The sequence below is a fragment of the Pteropus vampyrus genome, unplaced genomic scaffold, assembly GCF_000151845.1.
Source record: "Pteropus vampyrus isolate Shadow unplaced genomic scaffold, Pvam_2.0 Scaffold156, whole genome shotgun sequence".
Lineage (NCBI taxonomy): Eukaryota > Metazoa > Chordata > Mammalia > Chiroptera > Pteropodidae > Pteropus > Pteropus vampyrus.
In genome coordinates, this window is record NW_011888937.1 from 1,150,505 (window position 1) to 1,173,559 (window position 23,055).

General features: G+C 52.1%; 1 protein-coding gene across 1 annotated transcript; it reads right to left on the minus strand.

The window, feature by feature from the left end:
• Window positions 1–7,692: 7,692 nt before the first annotated feature.
• On the minus strand, window positions 7,693–10,490 carry SH2D6 (SH2 domain containing 6). Its single transcript, XM_023536388.1, has 6 exons — window positions 10,450–10,490; window positions 10,236–10,266; window positions 10,092–10,116; window positions 9,601–9,659; window positions 8,910–9,068; window positions 7,693–8,242 (listed from the first exon to the last, which is right to left on the minus strand). Exons 1-6 carry the CDS (start codon window positions 10,488–10,490, stop codon window positions 8,126–8,128), a joined length of 432 nt encoding a protein of 143 aa, XP_023392156.1. The 3' UTR covers window positions 7,693–8,125.
• Between the last annotated feature and the right edge of the window lie 12,565 nt (window positions 10,491–23,055).

The window sequence follows — 23,055 nt, forward strand, 5'->3', positions numbered from 1 at the left end:
GTTGGTGCTAGCCCAAGGTCGATGTGACCAAGGAGCCTTTGTCTGAGTGAGCAGCTGAGGCACCAATTGGGTGCTGCAACCCCAGAGTTCCGAGTACCTCCCCCCAGATCTCGATGTTCCCCAGAACATCTCCAGGCCTTCCCGGGCAGCCTTGGCCCCCAAGCCTCTACCCCGAACCATAAGTCCTATTCTCTCATCCTCCTCCACCTTCTCTCCCTTTTCCCTGAGAAAAGGTCCTCTGTCTAAACTGGGTCTTCAGTGACAAGCAAGCCTGCCTCTGGAAGCCTCTTTCCTGTTCCATGCCTGCCCGTGAGACAGGACTGAGGCAGCATGAGGCTGTGGGAAGACTATGTGAGCATGACTCCTGGTTCTGACATTTAAACTCCGGGCCTCAGCTTCTTCATCTAGGGCCTCCCAACGTCACAGTGTTGTAACTAGGATCACCTGAAGCAGAAATTACTCAGGAAAGCATGTGTTATCCATGTTATGTGATTATTATCTATTTTAGTAAATAGAAGTTGAATGGATCCTCATCCTGAGCTGATGAGACTTTGAGGGTCCTTGAGAAGATGGTAGGGCCCTGGCATTCCCACCTTGGGCCTGGGCATCGAGAGTGAGAGGTGACGATAGGTGGAGGAAGGTCTACCCTTCTAATGGATAAAAGACTTTCCAGGGCCATCCGACTTCTTCCTGAAGAGGAAGTGGGCTGGCATGGACAAAGCCTGAGGGCCGAGGGGTGCCCAGGCCAACTATTTCCACTGGACAGGTCCCCTGGAGGCAGAGCTCCAAGTCTCAGCACTGCCAACAGGCTGCCTGTGTAAGGAGACAGAGTTGATTTAGAAATGCTCAGTGCCACCCCAGCCCCAAGCAGCATCTGCTCTCAGAAATTTAGGTGGCCCTGTTCTGCTTCCAGAAGGAATAATGCTAGAGAACTAGGCAGGCTGAGGCAAGGGGAATGAACAAATGTATTTTCTACGGTGCAGTGGGGTGCAAGAAACTCTCTGTGCCGGAGAAAGGCTGAGCTCACACACCCCAGCCTTGCATCAGCTGCAGTGCTGGCTGCCAGGCCCTGGAAATTAGGCAGGAGGATCCCAGGAGCCTCCTGGTCTTGCTTCTTGCTCTCAGGAAGAGGGTGACAAGGCGAAGCAGTCAAGCCTGGGGCTCCTCAGGCCCTCCATTTCCAGCTCCAGCTTCCAGCTTCCCAGGCAGCGAACGGCACGTGTGATCAAGGGCAGGGACAACTGAGGGCCCTGGGAGATCACAGCCTACTCAGGGGCGCCTTGCTAGAAGCCTTCCTAAAGTTGGTGGTGTCTCCCAGGTTCATTTGGGGACCTTGGGGCTGGTTCCTCTCTGCCCCCTGATGTTACCACTTTAAAAATGACCCTCTGCTGTAGACCTATCTAGAGCTCTCCTGCTCTCTTTCCACAGGGCCCTTTTCCATGGCTGCCCTTCAGGTTCTTCCTGAAATGCAATGGCACTTACGCCCCACACCAAGAGAGCAGGAAACCCCATAAAGCCAGCCCCCGCCCCCACCCCCCGGTGGGCCTCAGGGAACAGAACGATCAGACCTTGGAACGATTCTGATTTTTAAAACAAATATTATTTGTTTTACATTGAAAGGTTTACATTGTCAAAAGTGATGAATTTGGAATATCAAATCCTGTGCTGCTATCCTGCCAAGATCACATTAATGGAGTCAGTTCACAGTATACTCCATGTGGCGAGATCTTCCAAGCTGCTTTAGAAGTAACAAAAAAGAACACGGACGTTTTTAATATAGAGCCTGTTTGTCTTTTTTTGTTGTTGTTATTGTTCAACTCGGGGTTTGCAAAATATTCTGTGTGTGTGTGTGTGTGTGTGTGTGTGTGTGTGTGTGTGTGTGTGTGTGTATAAAAATCATGGGGGTTAACTTCTGGCTGGTTTCCTTTCACTGTGGGGTTTTGTTATCTGGTTTTAATGGTAAATGTGCCCAGCCACCCGATCCCAGCACTGTACAGTATTGTGGTTACACTCACTCTAAGAATAGTTATGTTGCATTTTTATTGGTAAAAACATGTTAGAAGCAATGAATGTATATAAAAGGCTCACTAGTAAAAAAAAAAAAAATGACCCTCTACCAACAGCTGCAGGTGCTACAGACATGCATAGGAAGTGTACCCTGGAGACTTCCAATGTGGCCTTTCATCCCACATTTGATTTATTAATGATTCATCTCAGGGTTGAATGTAACAAGAGGTTCACAGAGGGACTCCTGGTTCTGTTGCTTTTGCCAGAGCCCAGCCCCAGTGTTTGGGGTTTGACCGCATCCATGAGAGCTGCCAGGCACTCTGTCTGTCCCTAGATCCCCTTGGAGTACAAACGTGTATGTGCATGGGGTAGAGGAGTCTGTTCCAAGTGTAGGTTCAGTGACAATTCCCCGCATCTCCCCTCTTCCCAGAGCTTCTCAACAAGGGCGCGTGCAGTTTCCAGGCACCTTGGAGGATGCCCATCAGTCCTCCTCACTCTCTGGCCAGTGCTCTTCTGCTGGCCTTCTGCTCCAAGGCCACTGGGCCCGCTGTCCGTGACGTCCTGAGAGCTGAGCTGAGGGTCGTGGCGAACTAAGGAGACCTGATAAGGGGCTGGAGCAGAGCGAGCAGGCTGGGGCGTGGGGACACAGGGCTTGTGGGGGTCCTGGGGCCCAGGTCACCCACGACTAAGTGCAGCTGGCCTCTCCTGGACTTGGTTTCCCAGTCTCCCTCAATTTCTTTACACTTGCAGGCCTGACCCCCAGCCAAAGTGGTACTAGAGAAAAAAATGTACATATCCCCACTCCATTATAGACTCCTCTCCCCTCCCTGGGCCTTCCTTACTTTCCTCCTCTGCAATATGAGGAGACAGGACAAGATGGCCGATGGCTCTTGGCTCAGGTTTTAAAAGTCTGTGACACCATTCTTCGGTCAGAACCTTCGACACTCACTCCCTACCAAGCCCCCTTGGTAGTGTATGTTCTTGGGTTTTTGCCCCTGGTCTCTGGCCTCTATCCTTCTAACTTCCAGGCCTGCAGTGAGGTTGGAATCTACTCATTAACTCCCGACAAACACCAGGCTATTCAAAGCCCACATTTGCCTTTATAAACTGTATCTTCCGGGTTATCATTTAATCCAGAGTGCACTGCAAAGGGGTTGCTTCTCCCCAGGGAAAACACAGAGCTCAGCAGAGAGGGCCAACCTTGCGGGGCTGAGCAGGGAGAGTCTGGCAGGGTGGGGACAGAGACTGTCAGGGAGGCAGGCCAGGCTGTGACAGAAATAATCTCAGGCAGCCCCAGGCCCCAGGCCCCAGGTCCTGAGGACCGTGAAGTATTGGAGCTGGAAAGGCCCTCTGAGGGCCAACCACCCTGGCCCTCCAACCCCATTTTAAAGATGAAGTCTAGCAAAATCAAGACCTGAAAGAAAGTATAATAATACCAAAAAAGAAGGAAGAAATTGATTTTCCTTTAAAGGATGGTCCTTTGCTTCAGAAAAACTCACTCTACAAGTTCTATTTTTCTCTGTCAGACCAGTGACATCATCGCGATGGGCCATGGTCATTCTGAAGAGATTTGGAAACTACGATCCCGAAGCCCTGCTGGCTACACTCCTTTCTCTCCTAAACCAGATTTGCAAAGCAGAAAAAGAGAACATAATTTAGAGCCAATGAGATTTTTAAATGACCTCAGGATCTCCATAAACAGTCACTGTGGCCATCAAGGCAGCAGGATCACAGTCGCTCACTGTGGGGTGCTGGCTCTTCTCGTGTCCTTGACACGAGGATTCTGGGATTATTGATTCTGGGAAGACAGTGAGTGTGCTGGGCTCTACCCTGGTGAAGGGCTGTTTTTTATGTCCCCTGACTCAAGGGTCCTTAGAGAGTGGGAGTGAAGGTGGGAAGGGGGCCCATCGGTAGGTGTGAAAAAGGAATGAGATGCTCATTTAGTACCTGGCACAGAGGATGCACTCAATAAATACTTATGGTGTGTGGTATAGTTTATGGCAGATCTAGAGCCAGCCAGAAAGTCTGATTTCTGGTTCTACTGCTAACTCTGTGCTTTAATCACTCTAAACTTCAAGGACACGAGTGCCTGTACCAAGCAGAAGTCTTCTTTATAAATATCAGAAGCCATACTCCCACTAGTTTAAACCAAAAAAGAAATTTCTAGCTCACACAGCTGGGACGGGCATGACAGCAAAAGCCAGGACCTTAGGGCAGGACCCAATGCCTCCAAGACTATTTTTCTCATCTTTGCCTGACTTCTGCAGACAGGCTCCATCTATGTGGCAGGGAAGATGGCCATTTGCAGTTCAAATTCAGGTTTGAAACTGGGACTTCTCTCTCTCTCTCAACAAGAGATCCATCTCAGAGGAGACTTTGATTGGCCTTGCTTTGGTCCTAGCCAGACCTCAATCACACGTCTGGTCCCATGGTGGGGGAAGTGGGTGGTGGTACCGGTAGGAGGGGAATGGGAAAGCCAGGTGGGCAAACAACAATCACAGTACCTATAATACCTAAAGGTCACAGGTGTATGTGTGTGTGTGTGTTGGGGAAGTCCAAGTCACCAGAAGCCCCTGAACATGGTGCACGCAGATGGGATCACAACCAGGCTGGGTCTCTTCACGGTTAGGATTATTATCAGGTACAAATCATTTGGCTTCACTATATGTCAGGCTCTGTGTTAGGCTAAGTATAATTCAAACATATATATCATTTCTCATTCTTATAAACACCCTAAGAAGTAGGTATTATCAGCCTCATTTTAAAAGTGAAGAGACAGAGGTTAAGTTCATGCAGGCAGCGAGTAATCGAGCCAAATTCACACTTGGGTCCCTTGGACTCCAGAGTGCAGGTGTTTCCCAAGGTCAGGCCTCTTTAGAAACCAAAGCTGAAAGCTCGCTAGATGGTTGCATCAAGCCCCGAGAGCACACTCTGACCACAGCAGATGTGGTCTTACCAGAGTCCAAAGCCGTAACCATGGCTTTCATGCCCTTCCCATTACACACTTCCTCAGCTCCCCGAGTCCTACAGGCCCTTCCTAGACAACAGAGACAGGCAATCACTCTCAGTAACATATGGGCTTCTTCACCAAATGGCATTTCTCTAAGACTTGATCCCCCAGTTGACGACCCTGCCTGGAACTTTCTAGAATCTTGCCTCCTCGGTGAGAGGAAATGGGAATGGGGTGTTTGGAGGGACACTGGCATGATAAAAAATAAATAAATAAATAAAATAAAATAAAATAAAAAACAATGGGTTCATCTCTCACCTGAATTAGAAATATCTGCAGCCCCTAACTGGTCTCCCTGCCTCTAGCTGCCCTCAGCCTATTCAGCACTGCACAGCTAGAGTAATCCTCCTAAAATACCATTCCTCCTGCAGCCACCCCTGCTCAGATCCTCAAAAGCCCTCCTTTTCCCATGCTCATTATGGTGGCCTCCTGGGCTCCTCCAGACCAACCCACCCCCCACAACTTCTCCAGCTTTCTCTCTCACCACTGCCCCTCACACTTGGTAAGGCAAGAGACTTGAAATAATAGGATCGCATGAACTATATATGGTTATTTTAATTAACTAAAATAAATTATTATTAAAAATTCAGTTCCTTAGTCACACTAGTCACATTTCAAGTGCTTGATAACCTCTTGTGGCTAGTGGCTACTGTACTGGGCAATGTGGGTATAGAATGTTCCTATCGTCACAGAAACTTCTATAGGACAGCACTGGCTTGGACTTATCTCTTACAAAGGAAGCCCTGATCAAGGAATTATCAGCCTATCCAGGGTGGACTTGACTCATTCGATAACTCAACAAATACTTGGCACCCACTATATTCCAGGCTCTGGGCAGTAGGAACAGTTGGTCCTTCCTGGGAGTGAAAGTCCATTGCTAAGGGGTGCCTTAAGTGCCTGAGCCCAGGCTGGGGAAGCTTCCCGGAAAAGGGGACAGCTGAACTGCAGGCTGAGTCCCTCTCCAGATCATGCTCTTTTTGGCATTCACGGTCCCTTATTACAGGTTCTCCCCTACTGCCCCAACTGCTTTCTCTTTTTTTTTCCCAGGGAGGGAAGGAATAGAGGCCAGTTCCTTGAAGTTAGTCCCCCAGATGGGACAAAGCCAACAGTCCTTTTGCGGGCCTCTCCACCCAGGTCAGGCTGGGAAAAGTGTAGAGAAAGGCCACTCCCATCCAAGGGCCTGAGGGAGTTAGAGCTGGCTAACAGAGCTGAGGGAGGCTATCCTGGGGTCTCCCCCTATCGCCCACCCCATCTCTGCTACAGTCCCTCGCTGCTAATTCCCTCCACAAATACACACACACAGCAAGGCCAACCCTCATTCAACCCTGTGCCAGCTGCCCCATCCTGCTCCCCTTCCTGCTCCCCTCCCTTTCAAGCCCTGCCGTGACTTGAAAGTGGCAGTTCATTGACCCCAATGCATACTTATTATTTGGAAGAAAAGAGCTGGAGTACAACGCGTCAGGCCCTGAACAGCCCGGCCGCTTGAGGCGTAAAGCCTCACTTAAGGCTCCTGACTCTCGGAAAACTGCGTAGGAACGATCATCTTCATCTTGTAACAGAAATCAAGATTCAGGGAGGGTAATTTGCCAGAGCAGCAGCAGCGAAGGAAGCAACCTTCAACCCCTAGACCGGAAATCAACCCCCGACCCCCTGCCTCGCACTTGTATTCCGCAGGGTCCTCGGGCCGTTTCCTCCCCGGCTCCCTGGGGCTCCCGTCTCCCTGGGGCTCCCGCGCTCCCGGCCTGGGTGTGACCCGCTACCTCCGCCCGGCCAGAGCACGGACTCCTGAAGGAGGCAGGGCCAGGGGCCGGCGCGAGTAGGGGGTGTGAGCCCTCGGTGCCAGCCAGAGCCCTAGGCGGCCGCAGAGCCGCCCTTTGTTTCTGCGGAGTCACGGTCACATGGCGCTTCCGGCGCCGGATGTTCTGGGCGCCGTGCCGGCCTGGACGCCCCGCCCTCGGCCCCGCCCCGCCTCGGGTCTGGGGCCCTGAGCCCTGCCACCCGCTGGGCCTCGCGGGCGGTGCCCTGCAGGCGTCGCGCCCCGACCGGTTTTCATCCTCTGGAGCGCCCACGCTGAGTTTTCCTTCCAGCTCTGGTGCGCCCAGTATCCACTAGTTTCCTGGGACCCGCCTGTCTCCCCTGCTCTAGACCACCTGTCTTGTTCAGAATTAGGGGTACACGAGGGTGGGGGACTGGCATAGGTGCAACAGGCAGCTAGCTGGGAGGCACCAAGTGAGCAAAGTCAGGCGCCTCCCTCCCGAGGGGGTCGGGGGTGGGGGGGACACTGTGCGGTCAACAGGTCGTGGACAAGTACTTAAATCCATTCTCATCAGGAACGGATGGCAGAGACAGTACTGACCTTCCCTCTTTCCCCGCCCCCATCCCAACAAAGCAAAACGAAAACCAGCGACCCTGGGGCTGGCCTCCCTCCTCCTCAGCACAGACCACCTAAGGGCAAAAGCCCCAGTCACTGGCGGAAATGGCGCTGGCCCTTTCTACCCTGGCCTGGCCACTAGGGCTCTTATCGCCCTCAGGCTTAGTCTGTGCCCTGGGACACTTGAGAACCTTGGAGCCTCACGGTTAACACCTATGCTTCACTCAGCAAATTCAAGAATTTATTCAACAAATATTTATTGAAAGCAAACTACCTGCTGGGTAGCCAAGTCTCTCCCAAATGCCAGCTCTGTGTTCACCCCCTAGAGAATGTGAGAAGATTCTCTTTGTGACCCAGCAGAGCCCATGCTGTCCCTGAGAGGCTCAGCTTCCTGGAGGAGGCCTTCATCCAGAGCAGCCTGGGAGGCCCTAGTAACAGTGGACACAGCCATTCCTGGGGCTGGGAGTGGGGGGCCCTCGCTTCCCAGCCTTGGAGATACCGCAGGGAGTGTAGGGCCAGGTTCTAGGTGAGCATGGGATGGGGTCTTGGGGACCCTTTCTGTCTCTGGGCAACCGTTCTTTCCCTAAGCCTCTCATCTAGGCCTGCAGGGACTTGGGCAAGGGATGGGGAGGGTGTGGAGGGGTGGAGTCCTGGGAGAGGAAACGAGACAGTCCAAGGTGGATGGGGCAAGAAGCAACTGATGGGGCCAGAGGCGGGTGTGGAAATCCACCGGGGTGTCAAGGCTTGGTGGGGAAGAGCAGACAGGTTAATTGCCGGCTGCCATTGTGTCTGTCCACAAGAGTCAAGGGTTGCTGCATGTAGTGCTGGACCATGGCAGCCACGGAAGAGAAACGCTGGGCAGAGAGGCAGGACATCTGTGAGTCCCTGGAGCCTCATGCGGAGAGAAACTTCCTAAGGGAACTGCAGGCATCTGATGAGGGGCTCGTTGCTATTTTTGTAAATATTTTCCTTCCTGTTTGTCCCATGAGGCTCCATTGCCATTTTGCTCCCCAATTCCAGGCCTTGTGCACCTTTCCTGCCATTCCACCCGTGGGCATGTTGTTGGCCAGACTCATCTTTCCAAGGCCAGATGGAAAAAACTCTGGGGATGTGCCTCTGCCCCTGTCCTCCAGTATGGGTGACCATCTCTGGTCTGCAGGCCAGCATGTGCTGGGAGCATGTTGAGTCCTGGCACAGACAGGAGTCTGGACTATTGGGGCCCTGCCCTCCTTTCACTGGTTCATTACACGTACACCTAGGTGCCGTGAGGAATGAGCCATGCAGGAGGAAGTGCCTCTCCCAGAGAAAGGTAGACCTCTGGGAAGGGACTCAGGTCTCTGTCCGCTATCATTTCCACCCACTCCAGAAGACTATGGAATGTGGGATTTTCCCTATGTAATTTTAGTATATGTGCTGTCAAAGCAAGCACAGTTTTTCCCTAGGCAAATACTCCTGGCTGGGCCCCGGGTACTTCTCCGCTGTCTTTGTTACCCTTAGTCCCCTACCTCCTCCAGCACCCACCTCCTCGTGGTTCCTGCCCTCCCGGCCTAGGGCATAGAGGCGCCCACCATCCAGCTGGCGGATGGGAATGTTGAAGACCCGGCCGTGGAGAAGCACTGCCAGGGTGAAGGGCTGGGAGCCACGAGGTCCTGAGCTGGGGCGCACGGTGTAGGCCCCATCCTGTAGTGGAGACCCATCCATCAGCCTCATCTTCAAATTGTCCTCCCACAGCCCTGACCCTCGATAGCCAGATGCTCCCCGCCCCTTGCCCTGCTACCCCTGCCTGCTCAGCCAGCCACAGCCCATGAGCAGAAGGGTTTCTAAGAAGACCTAGAGGCTCTGTGGTTGCCCACCTTTTGGCATCCAAGCAGGGCACTCTCAACAGCATGACGGTCACAGTTCTCTGAGTACCACGGCTGACCTAGCAGGCTGCTGTCCTGTATGTACACACACACACACACAGGTGCTTAGAGATGTGTGTGCTGGGGCACTGGGTAGGGGGTGGGGAACAGAGAACCCAGGGTAAGGTTATTGGTGTTCACAGTTGCCTTCCCCAGACCGAATCTGTACAAGCAGAACAAAGAAGTGTCTGTGACTGGTGCCCAGCACGGTGCCACACACATTTTATGCATACTCCTTGCAATGGTGGACACCAGCCCAAGAGGCTTCCCCACAGGCCTCTGCCCCCAGCCCTCTCTCGGCCCTTCCTTACCTCAGCAGCTGAGTTGCTCCCAATGGGGGCTACAGAGGAAAGAGAGGCTCTCCCTCCTGCTGGAAGAAGCAGATTATAGAGCTGGGCATGGGAAGGGAATACACAAGGAGGACTGGGGCCCAGCTGCAGGGGTGGGGGAAGTTGGGGGCGGTGCGTGCACAGGCCGTCCATTGAAAGCAGAGCACCTGGTGCTTCACCCCTCCTCTCTTGGTCTTGGGCTCTGCTAGGACCCACCAGCTAGGCCACACGTGACCTCCAAATGAGGGGTGATTGTGAGGTATAACCTAGGAGCTTCCCACTTCAGTGCAGACCCTGGAAAATGCCCAAGAGGGTCCCCTCAGGCCTGCTCTCAACTGGAGGCATAACTACAGGCACCCCCTCAGCAAAGTAGGGCATGAGAGGTTGGGAGGGAGTCTGTGGCCTGCAGGGCTGTGGCTGGGGTGGACCCTGGTAAGACTGCCCTGGTTCGTGCTGAAGATGCCTGTACTCACCTTTAGAGGTGACATTCGCTGCTCCCTGGGACACAGGAGGTCTGGTCAGAAGAGACTAGGCCTGCTTCCCCGGGCCCGAAGCCACACCCTGAGCCTCCTTCCCTCCCACCCAGCTCACTTTCCCCCTCACCACCAGCCTCTTACATTCCGAGGTTCCTGGGGGGCTGTGGTGGGCCTGTGGGGAACAAATTGGGGAATGGCTCAGGGTCTAATTCCCTCAAAAGAAAGGCCCAGTGAACCCAGAGGTCCCAGGGGCTGGGTAAGCCTGAGTGCACACATCTCTCTCTCTTTCTCTCTTACACACACACACACACACACACACACACACACACACCCATGTGGGGGGTAGGGCACTCACCTGGGCACTGCTGATGTCCTTGGCAGAGGGACTGGGGGCATCAGGACTTGGGAGTTCAGAGTCTGAGGCAAGGCAGGGACTGAAACAGGGGCAGGCTGGGCTGGGCTGGGCAGGGAAGCAGGCAAGGACACCCACACAGGCCAGGGAGTGGCCAAGGACAGCAGCAGAGCTTGCTGCTTCTCTGCAGCCTGGGCTTTCTGGGAGTCCTTCCAACCAGGCCGCAACAGCTGGGAAGCCCCACACAGCCCTTGTTCTAAGAGGTCCCCTCCTTCATTGGCACAGTGGGGGTCAATGGACCAAAGGTAGAAGTGTGCGTTTGAAGGCAAATGTGTGTGGGTGGAGGTGGTGAGAGAAGACACGGTGCGAAGATGGAGCCAGGAGAGTGGGTCATGCCGAAGGCCTTGGGATGGGATGGATCTGGGGCAGAGGGAGATGTTCACCTGGACTGGGCTCACACTCCAGGTAGATGTCCTCATCAGGTTTCTTTGGAGAACTTGGTACCTAAGGTAGGGAGGGTGTGTAGGACCAAGGGTTTGACAAGTGAGTGAGAGGGAGGGGAGAGCCATCACTGAGGGCTGTTGACACCTCACACCTCCTCACAAGGTGGACCTCTTCTGGGAGCCAGCTGGAGGGTTAAAATTGCTCCATTGCTGAGAAGGGGGCACCCCAAGAACACCTTCCCCTTCAGAGGTGCCCACAGGCCCCAGCTCTCAGAGAACGTGGGTGTCCAGCAGGAGCTCTGGGCAAGGCCCTTCTCAGTAGCCCTGGGTGGCACCCTAAGGACAACTGAGTTTACCCTGCCTGGGACCTGTGACAGACAAGGAGGGACTCGGCTCTGGGCCTTTTTTCTCAGTTTCCGGGACATTTCCTGGCCCTCGCAAGCCCCCCACCCCAACCCTGCCAACTTCCTAGTCAGAACCATAGAGTGTGAGGGGGGATTGTGAGGCTGCTCACCACTTGGGCTGGTGCAGTCAGCTCTGGAAGGAAAAGGAGAGGCCCACCAGACATGAGCACAGGGAGAAAGGAACTGAGTGAAACTTAGGCTGGAAGAGTGAAGTTCCCTCCTTGGAACTTCTCTGAGAGTATCCTTGGAGCAGCTCTGAGGCCCTGGTAGAAAGCCGCTTTCAACGGTGTTGCCTTACCTCACAACCCCAGGGTGTTACCTGACTTGACCTCCCGACTGATTTGCTAGGCTTGGCTCCAAATGACTTTGGGCTGTTCCAAAACTACCCTCAAGGTCATGAAGGTTTACCAACCACTGAGCATGTAAAAATAAATGTGTCTCCAGTTAGCTGTCTGACTTTGGGCAGGAGGAGGCTGCTGCTCCTGGGGCCACTTTCAGACAAAAACAAGCTGGCTGGGGTTCCTCCCTGGTCTGACATCCAGGGTTCTGGGGTCACAGGCCTTCAGGCACTTACCATGGGGGACAGTCTCTGGAAAGTGGTGGCAGTAATGACATGGAAGAAATCAGAGACTAGTGGCCAAAGGGGCTCCTTTAATGGAGGATAACACCCAGATGTGTCTCATTGGTGAGGGCCTTCTGGGCAAAGCACGCTAACCTCAGACCTCTTCCCCTGACCCAGAGACCATGGTGAACTCTGCTTTGGTGTGATTTCAGGCAAAGCATTTCATGTCTGGGGCCTCGGCCTCCTCCTCAACTGCCTGCCTTAGTGGGGGGTCCACAGGTAAAACTGAGGAACAGCTAGGGGAGTACAGTAACCAGGCTTGGCAGGGAGCTGATGTAAGGCAGCTCAGCTGTACCCTGTGGGACCAGATCCCGCTTCTCAGGGCAGGGAAGTGGGAGGGCCCTGGACAGAGAAGATGTCCCCAGTACCTCGCCTCCCAGAGGGCCGGCTCTGCTTCACGGCCCCCTGCAAGCTAAGTGCTGCCTTCAGCTGTGGGCACAAGGGGTGGTGAGGAAGAACTGGGTAGGGTCAGGGTACGGAAGGGAAACTGAGTCATTGGGAGGGCAAGGATGGTAGGGCAATGTATATCTGTGCAGCTTCAAAAAACACTGCAACACAAGAGTTAAAGTGTAAAGGAGGCGACTCTTCCCTCTGCTTCGCTTCCGTGGCTCTTTCTTTGTTGCGAATCTCTCCTTGTTCTTCTTTTTATTCCAATAAAGTATATGATGAAAGTGGTAGCTTTCAAAGCCTATAGCAGGGTCTTGGCTGGAATGAGAGCTGGCCCCTGAGCGGAGGGATTTCTTCACTCTCTAGGCAAGGAGGGGGCCTCGTCCTCAGGGTCCCGAGAGGGGCCACCAAGCTAGTTTGGTTTTCCTTCCCTTCACCTTCCCAGCTCAGGCTGGAAGGGTGAATCTTGGGTGATACTGACCTGGAGGGTGAAAGGACCAGGCCAGACAGGTGGGAGGAGCGAATGTTCACAGGACTCTGGTTTCTATTGCATCTAATTTTTCAGGGGCCTCTTGAGTGCAGATGTGGGGAGTCTTGCAAATGAGATGCCTCTTAGATTTACTCACTGGGAAATGGTAGCCTGGGGTGGGGCTTGCCGGGATGCTGTTCACCATCTCGGACCGGGGCTGCAGTAGTGACTTAGACGCACCCAGGGGGGCAGAGCGATCTGGGAAAGACCCCAAGGTTTGTGAGTCACTGGGTTCATCTCACTTAGGTTCCCATTTTCCTCCCGCCCCCACCTAGCCTCTATTTCTTTCTCCTTCCACTCCCAGCTCAACTGGTTTCCTGACAGCCCCGTCTCCATGGCAACTGGAGGCGGCCAGCCTCCCTGCCCCCATCTGCCCCAGCCTGGGGAGTCGTGGGGGTGGGATGCCAGCGGGCTCTTCTGGCACCCCTACCCTCGCTCTGAGACGTGCTGGGATAGCAGAGAGGGGACGCCAGGCCCCAGTGACCAGGTTGGGCCTCCTTCTTTCCCACTGTTGCCTTGGTTACACTGCCCCTCCAGACTCCTCTCTCCTTCCCACCTCCTTCCTTTCCTATCTCTCTCTCTCTCTCTCTCTCCCTCTCTGCTCAGCCAAAAGGCACCAGCGACTGCCAGCTGAGGCCTTCCCCGGCTGCCCAGCACAGATGAAGAAAAAGCCAGGCCTGCACCCTCCTCCCTTGTCCGACCACCCGACCTTTCTGCCTCCGCTTCCCAGCCCTCACCCAGGTACAAAGAGTCCTCCTCTGTGCCAGGAAGGGGGGCAGGGGCTCGATTGAGGGGCAGAGTCTCACAGGGGGGCAACTCGTATTTATCTTCTTCTTCCTCCTCCTCCTCCTGGACCTCTGGGAAGGGGTGCTGAGCACAGGGAGGATGGAAGAGGTGCAGGACGGGTGGTGGCATCTGCCTCCCGCTGTCCCCACCCCAGGCTCAGCTCCTGGACTTACCCTGTGTCTCCAGGTCCCTGGAGCAGGCAGAGGAGATGGGTGGGGGGCATCTGTTCTCCAAACTGGGGAGTCTGGACAGGAGACTGATGAGACTGGCCTCGTCTCTTCCCAGCCCACCCCCTCTCTAGCACAATGAGTTACTCATTGAGTTCAGCTCAAAAGAACCATTCACGATGGGCCTTTCCGACACTGCGGCAGGGCCAATGACATAGGCATTTTGAAAACAAGGGTGCCTCCCAGCTAGCTGCCTGTTGCACCTATGCCAGTCCCCCACCCTCGTGTACCCCTAATTCTGAACCAGACAGGTGGAAGAGCTAAGCCCCAGTGACTTAGCAGTGCTGGGCTATGATGGGCAGGAGGTTCTAGAGCCACTGATGGGAGACTCAACTTTCAGGGGCCCCTCTTGCCTACTGTATCACTTACCTGCGCATCTGAGGGGTGGAAGGGGTGGACCCAACCTGTAATCAGACTCTAGTCAAGTCTGCTCGGGGGGCCCTTGAGTTTGTGTCAGCCAGACACTGCACAACTCCAGGACGTTCACATCCATGACAATGTGAAGGGAGCCCCCTGGAGTTGTGTCAGCACCCTGGGTCAGGGCAGCAAGAGGAAGACTCTGGGGGCAGAGCTAGTGCCCATGGGTCACAGCTAGATGAGTTGGTGCCCCAGGGAAGCAGTAGTGGGGGAGCCCTAGTGCTCACAGAGGGCAGAGGTACACGAATGGTCTTACTAGGTGTGCGGACGGGGCCCAGGCACAGTCAGCACAGCTCCAAGGATGGCTGCGCCCAGGAGTGGGGTGGCACAGGTGGAGACAAGAGAGGAAGGCAGAAGGAAAGAGAGAAGCTGAGTACTCACCTGGGTTTGCTCTCCTGGAGCTTGTCCTGGAAAGAGACAGGGAGGGGCATAAGGGGGTAGTCAGTGCAGCTGGATGCCTCTCCCTCTCTGTAATCCTGGGCCCCCAGGGGTAGGCAGGTCTGTGCACTTGGGGTGGCCCCAGAACCAAGTCTCACCATGGCCAAGGTGAAGGAGCTATCCCTCCCTGGAGTCGAGCCTCTGCTACAAAGGGCCTGGGGACAGGGGCCCTATTGTTCCCATCATTTGCATCTCACAAGCACCTGAAAGGTGGGCCTACTGTGGCCTCCAACCCCAGACCAACTTCCCCCATGCCACGCCCAGGACTCAGCCCCAGCTTCCCTCACAATGCCTTCCATGGTTATGGTCTCCAGCCCCTCCAAGCCCTCTGGAGGAAGAGCTCTCTCCCCTCCAAGCCCAGGCTTGCAAAGCTGGACAAAGGTTCATAGGCCTCCTTCAGCTCTCTGATCAATGTCCTCTCCTGCCAGAGGCTAAAACTTGCCTCCGGATCAACCGGACCAAGCTCTTTCTCAATTCATAAAAGACATGACTTTAATGGGTAGATCTAATTAAAAATAGGAAACTGTCCTTGCAGACACTTTTCTTAAACCCTTTATCCCTGCTGTCATTTGCTGGTGACCGGTGGTCAACGACTAAGGAAATGGAGGTTAGTGAAAAGCTCAGAGATAGGCACTTGTATTTAGTTTGACAGCTTCCTTTTTTGATGGATGTATTTGTTAATTCGGTAGGTATTTACTGAACTTCTACAATAAACCAGGCACTGTTCCAGGTGCTAAAGATGCTGTAGGAAAACTAAACAGGCAGACATTACATATGTACTTCTTCAATAGATTCTCACAATAGCTGCATAATGCAAAGGACTAGTTTTATCCCTGCTTTTCAGATGAGGAAACTGAGTGTATGAATCAACTCTGGCTCCCATCACGAAATACCACAAGACTGGGTGGTTTAAAAAACAGAAATTTATTTTTCACTGTTCTCAAGGCTAGAAGTCTGAGATTAAGGTGCCATCTGGGTTGGTTTCTGGTGAGAGCTCTCTTTTTGGCTTGCAGACAACTTTTTGCTGTGTCCCCACATGGCTTTTCCTCTGTGCATAGGTGAAGAGAGAGATCTCTGGTGTCACTACCTCTTATAAGGACACCAGTCTTATAGAATCGGGGCCTCATCCTATGACTTCGTTTAACCTTAATTACCTCCCTAAAGAGTCTATCTACAAATACGGTGATATGGGCGGTTAGGGCTCCAACATATCGATTTCATGGAGATACAATTGAATCCATAGCACTGAGACTCTGAGGAGTCGAGCGACTTTCCCAAGGTCATACAATTAGTAAATGTTGAAGGTGAGATTCAGCCCAAGGTTTGCCCATGACTTTTAGGTGCTCTAGCACCTGAGTGAATTTTGGAACTTTGACTTCTGAGAAGGGTTGGGGTAAAAAGCAGGGCCGGAGCCTGGTGTCTAACTCTATTTAAACCAAGGAATGAGGAAACATAGACCAGGATCATGAATGTAAGAACTTTCTGGGGCACTGTAACTTTCCTGTGTTTATTATTTTGGTGAGTTCCTGGCTGTTGGCATAAGGAAGAAATGAAGGCCATGGGCTTGCATCTTTGGAGGCCCTGGTGCCGGAGGTCCTGGGAAGAGACCACTAGGGTTGGAGCTGGCCACAGCCTTCAGAGAGGAAGACCGGATGATTCTTGGGATCTGCAGGCTAAAGGGACACTTAAGAAGCTATGAACAGTCCTTGGGATGGCTTAACAGGGAGTCCATTTGGTGCAGTGGGAAAAACAGAAAACAAAAACAAACAGTTCGGGCCTGGAGGCAGGGACGGGGTCTCCTCCCTGACCTTACTCCCCAGCTGAACTTTGTTCCACTTTTGGACCATAAGGTGTGTGCGGGGGGAGCACTTCTCTCACCCAGGGGACCTCCTATGGGACCAGATTCAGCAGGCCAAAATCAGCAGGAGGCTTTACATATCACCCCACTGCACATCCCAAACTGAGTGTGTTTCCCAGTCTCTACTGCCCTTGCCTCAGCCACACCCTCCCTCTGTTCAGGGCTTTGCATAGGCAAATGCCAGGGCCTGGTTGAGTAAAAGGGCCCTAGGCAAAGGATGTAATTCGTGTCACCTCTGTAGGTCTCTGGCCTGGACAGATCTGGGAGATGGGAAAGAAAGGAAGCCTGCGTCATGGCTTTGTCTCGCCCCAGCCGGGCCTGCAGGACCTTGCTTCTTTCTAATTGCACAGGCAGATTTGGACATCCTCATTCTCCATCTTTGGCACAAGATTACTTAGTGCAGAACCATCGCTATTACCTCGGGATGAATTCCTAGAAGGGGAATTGCTGGAAACGTGTTTTGAAGGTTTCAGTGCCCCATTGTCTGGCAGCACATGAGTGCCTGTTTTACCGTTCTTCAAAAGCACCAAGTGATTCCGCACATTTTTCAGATCTCAGATGCTGATCTCTAAGGACAGCAGGCCATAATTTACAGGCCCAGAGTAGTCTAAGTTCACCCTAAGGAAACAAACAGCTCTCTAGAGTAGTATTTCCTCCATTTGCTTGATCTTGAGAATCACCGGAGGGCTTGTTAAAAGTCTTAGATTCTTGACCTTCCCGAGAGCTTGAGAACTGGATGCTCCAGGGGAGAATTGGGAATCTATATTATTTTTAACAAGCACCTTAGATCAATCTTATGATCAGTTGAGTTTGAAAAGCGCTGTTCTGTAGGGGTCTGAGATGTGACTGCTAGGACACTTTTAGAATCACATACAGCTTTTAGCTCGTGGGGAACACGGGGATCCCCAGCAGAGAAGGAACATGACAGACCCTGCTCTCAAGGGGCCACCATGAGTGATGGAGAGGGCCAACCCGAGGAGACATTCAGTTCCTCTAGGTTCCCTTTTCCTCTCACGTAAGTGGGGATATTAATAAGAGAATTACCCTGGTGGGGACATGGGAGGTGGGTTTGAAGGTGGAATGAGATGACCAAACGTGAAACACAGTACGTGCACAATAAATGTCAGTTCTTCCTGAGGTGGTGATGCTACAGCGGACGTAATTGTCAGTAGAGAAGGTGGGAAAGACTAGTCGGGATCCCTGGTGTGAGCACAATAGGAAGTACTGGAGGGGGTGGTTTCTGAGGACGTGAAGGAGGACAGGTAAGCAGGCTATGGCCAGAGGTCTCAGAGTTGGGAGAGTGTGGCATGTAGAGCAGGAGCTGCAGAGATGAAGGTAGCTAGATTCCTAGAGAACTGAAGGGGACGTCAGCCATTCTTTCCGGTTGTTGAGCGCTTCCTACATTTGGGGCGTTTTCCATCTTATGAATCTTGCTTCCATTCACAGAAGCTAGATGAGGCCGTCCCAGCCTGCCTTGCAGCTGGGTGTAAGCTTTCTGCCAGTCAGATGCCCCCATGCTAGACTTTGTATCCGAAGCAGGCACCAAGAGGAATCCACCCTGGAAAGGGGTGACATCTATACCCTGTTTCCAGAGGCCTGGGACAGCAGTGTTGGCAGAAGGTGGTGTCTGTGCTCAGAGGTGCCTCCACTAGGGCAGCTTGGCTGTGACCTTTGGGACATTGTTCCTGGCTGGTTCTCTGGCCCTCCTGGAGATGCTGTGAACTACAGAATTCTTTTAATAGCCTAAACTAGCTAGGTTGGCTTCTCTTATTTTCAGTTAAGAGTTCGAATTTAGAGATGAAAGTGCAGCATCACTGGGATTACCACGTGGACACCAAGAAGCCTAAAGCACGAAGCCAGGTGTGCTCATCTCCTGGGAAGGCGAGATCAGGTAGAAATGTCATAGCGTTATATTTCTAGACTGTGGAGACTTTTTTTTAATGACAAACATTAACTATTTTTTAATTTAAAACATCAGTCAATACAGAGAAAAAGAGGAAGGAAGGGAAGGAGGGAGGGGTGACCTGGATTTCAGACACGAGGAAGCACTGGGAGAAGGATGCCTTCGGGGCAGGTGGGGCCTGGGAGAAGGATGCCTTCGGGGCAGGTGGGGCCCCGTCAGTGGGAGCTGAGACCTAGGGGAGGACCTGGGGTGTGGGGCCACCACCAGACAGCCAGGTTTCCCTTAGCTATGGAAGTAGGGCGAAAGGTACTGAGAATACAAGGATTCTTCTCCCAGGGAATGAGAATGCATAGGGGCAAGAGGAAGGGGTCGAGTAGAAAGAGGGAAGGGAGAACTTTCTGAACATGAAGTTACGGCCAAGCAGGTGGCATGGGACAGGCCTGAACATAAGGCGTTAGAGAAGGGAGGCTGGGAGTTGAGAATGAGGCCCTGTGAGGAGTCAGGGAGAATGAAACCCAAGCAAGTGGCCAAGGTCCCATTGAACTCCGTCTCTGGTTGGGTTAGTTAATGGCGGGGATAATCTTGAAGCAAGGTGGCCAGCAAGAGGGAGAAAAGGGGCCCTCCCAGGCGGATGAACGAAGGGGAAGGTCGGGGCTGGTTTTGCATGAGCTGGCAGTGCCCCCTCTTCCTGCTCAGCCTGCTGCCCTCCCATGTCTGTTGTCTCAGCTTACTCTAGCGGCAGCTGTGATGTGTAACGGAGGGCTGACGAACAGAGGCCGACAAGCATCCTAAGTACGGTCTCTAGTACATTCCTCCTTGGTACATAATCATTTATTACGACAGCTTCAGAGGTTTGTGACAGGCCCTCCCTCTATCTCCCCTGAAAGTGGATACAAAACTCTGTTTTTCTGGAAAGCAGCGCACTAGCTTTTCTTTAGGGTTGGGACTGAAAGTTGAGGTTGGCTTTCTCTGGCTTCTCGGGTAAAGAGCACGAACCGGCACCACCCTGCTTCCCTGTGTCCCTGCAGGGTGGTGTGCCTTTGTCCCACATGCCCTGCCCTTCCCTATTCTGGAATCTTTGCTCACAGAACATTGTGTCCTGTCACAGCTCTGCCTAAATCCCTTGAGTGACAGCTCATGGCCCCTTAAATGGAGACCAAATGCTTCTTACTGGCCCCTAAGTGGGTAGATCAGGCCCCTACTCACTTCTCCTGCTGCAGTTCCTCCATTTTTTCCCATGGACTCACTCACACTCACGTTCTCTCTGTGGTTCCAACATGATTGGAGCCCCAGGAGGCCTACTCTTGTATGTACCCTATTGCCTTAAGGAAATTTCAATCGGAAGAAATTTAGATCTTTACTCAGTCTTTAGAGAATACAATAAGGGAGGGTGCTCTTAATGTATAGCAAAACAGGAAAAAAGGAAAAAAAAGATTCTTTTATATGTACGCCATCCCCACTTCCCAAATCCATTCTCCTTGTTTCTGCAACTGGCAATGCCTTCTTCACAAGGTGGTATAAGCACACTTTCCTTCCCCCAGACCCCAGCCCTCTCCCCTCCACCTCAGTTATGCAGATAAACATAGCTTCTTTAGTTGTCTTTAAATTTGATTCATTAGCTCACTACTCAGATTCTACCCAGAAGAGAGCCTAGGAGGTGTCCCAGTTGGTGATCCTGGAAATGTTCCCAAAAAATCCAGGCCAGAAGTTTCAGAGTCAACTGGGGAGAAAGGTGCTTCCTGCTGGAGACCCAGGGCCCTGGAGGCCCCAACAGACCTCGATCCTGTCATGTGGCAGATCTTCCCCAGCCCTCATCTGTGCACTGAGACCTTCCAAAGCCATGTAAATGTGTGTATAATGAGTACGAAGCTTTTTTTTTTTTTTTTTTTTTACTGAGGATTATCATTAAACACTGTCATTTTCTAAAAAAAAATAAAAATAAAAAAGCCCGGGTAAGGTGCAAACACTTATGTTACATGGTTTCTTTCATCTCTTTCAGGTCTCAAATAGGTCCCTTCTTATCCCCGGGCTCTGCACCTGCCATTCTGCTGCAGCGCTCCTTCCTTCAGGCCACAGCTTAAGTGACCCTCAGCAGGAGTCCCAACCAGGGCGGTTTATCACCCCACACTCTCACCACAATGAAATCTACAGGTTTATTTCCAGACTAGACTATAGATTCCCATTTGACTGTAAACTCTCTAAATGGGCAGTGGCTGTGTTTGTTTCATAGCCAAATTACACGGGGCCAGCCCACAGCTTGGCACATAGCGAGTTCCCAAAAAATATTTGTTGGAACTGCATATTCAAATCTTACTCAAAGCCAACTTCTCTGCAAACATCCTTCATCTCTCTCCTCTGGAAGGCCCATAGCTTGCTCCTTTCCTGCGCATTGGACATCAACCACCAGACCTAGACTGAGCACAGTACCTGAGGCCCTTTCCCTGTTATCTGCAGACAACTGCCTTCTCTAAATGCAGATGGATTACCAAGAACTCTTCTCTAAGTACCTTTGACCTATCTTGCCCTCCCCCTAAAGGGTTCTTTCCTCTACCTTCCTGAGTGGAAGGGGGCATGTATTTCTCCCCCACCCTCCGTAGCACTCGACCCCTCCCCATTTCCCTAACCCCTAACTCCCTGGCCAGATGTAATATGGTCCTGCTTAGGCTCCTTTCTTAGCTCAGAGCCCAGGAACCAGGCATCTCCTGTTTCCACTGCATCCTTGTTCCTTTCTCCTAAGACTGGTGAGCAGAGAGAGACCAAAAAATCTGCCTCACCGTCTACCTCCCCCTTAGGAAAGAGCAGGCACTGCTGCTCCCGGATGTGTCTCTATCCCCACATCCTTCCTGGATGGGTGTGGAAGGCCCTGAGAGCACTCTCCCCACCTTTACCAGTGGAAAAGCTGATACTAAAGGGGAGATGAATGCTGGACCTCGGGCCAAGGTCATCTAACTATGTACACAAGACCAAAGACCTCAGTCCCATCTCTGGGGTTCAGGCCTCCATAGGGACTCGAGCACTGGTTCCATGGGTAAGGGCGACCCCTGATGGCGAGGAGAAGCATGGCGGCCTGTCCTTCACCTCCAGGACAGGCAGACAGGAAGAGGCGTGGCCTGGAGGACCACCAGCACAGGTTTATCACCTGTTATTGATGCAAAAACTTTACTTCGAAAATCGGCAGAAATCTGTGAAGTCCTATAAATATGCAAGATTTAAAAAATATGTATAAACAATATTGACAAAAATTCAACCACAATTCCACTGTACATGGAAGCTGTTATTAAAACAATGAATTTGTTTAGAATTTTTAAATGCTAGTTTTAACACACTTTTATTAAAAATATTCATGTGCTAAAGATGTCTCTGCTAAAATGGGAATCTTGCAGTTGCATCAGGATGCGTAACCAGTGTAGGTGCAGGTACTTCCATGTACAGAATATGTTTGTTCCTGAGTAGCCCCCAAGGTAGGTGCACCTTATCTTTAAACACATTCCCTGTAATGACCTAATAACACTACCCTGTGGCTTTAACTGCACCCTGCTGGCTGGACCTTCAGGCAGCAAAGAAAGGCATTAAATGGCTTCTGGCACATCATGGGCAAGTAACACAGGCTCTTACTGATTCAAGAGTCTGGTGCTAAGCCCTGGAATGCCGAAGCTCTCTGTAGCAGGAGAGAATAGGCTCTTATTAAAGAGTCCAGACACTGGGGCAACGGCTGTCTCCAAGTTTCTATGGTATCTATCTTTCACGTCCAGGGGCAGAGGCTACTCAACAAAAGGCTAGTCGTCTTAACAGAAATACTTGGAAAGCCTTTGAGAACTTCCTAGGCAAAAATAGGCAAACTTAGAGACCACCTGACCAGTTAATATGACCCCCACTCCCACTACCAAGGGAATCTGAGCAATCTACTTGGAATATCCTTTTTGGAGTTGTTTCTAACTGTGTCAAGATCAAATGAACTATTTCTAGGAAGTCGCTGGTCTTGACCTAAGTAGAGAATAAAATCTCACGGACATTACAGGGTCCTGGCTACACCTTAATAAACTAGGGTTTTTCTTATCAACCTTGATGGTCAGGGACGCAGCAGTATGTGATCAGATCAGAGAGTGTAAAGCTGAAAATGGGGTTGGAGACACAAAGTTCAGTGTGTTTCTGGCCGCTGTGGTGTCACTGCTCCCAATACAGGTGTAACCTGAATCCCCACTTGGGAGCCAGAAATCAGCTGAGAAGAAGCCTCTGGAGAGAGCCTGACCCGGCCCCAGAGGGTGAATGAAGTAAGGCCTCAGCACAGCTCATCCCACCGAGCAGGCTGGACACCTGAGTTCTTGACTTGCACCGAAGGGTTTGGGTAAGTCCCTTCTGTAAAGCCACAGAGGATCTCTGGGTAACCTGGGAAGTTAGGACAAGAGTTCTGGCACTTGACTGTAGGTGCGAGCAGAGCACTTCAATGCCAGATAAGGCTGAGAGGCTGCTAGGAAGTTATAACCAGGGCACTCTCGTTCAAGATGCGGCCTGGAGGGAAAAAGGGGTGTGACTAGGGAAATCCACACAGGACCTTCTAAGGCACTAGTTAAATTACATTTTTAAAAGCTGGTTAG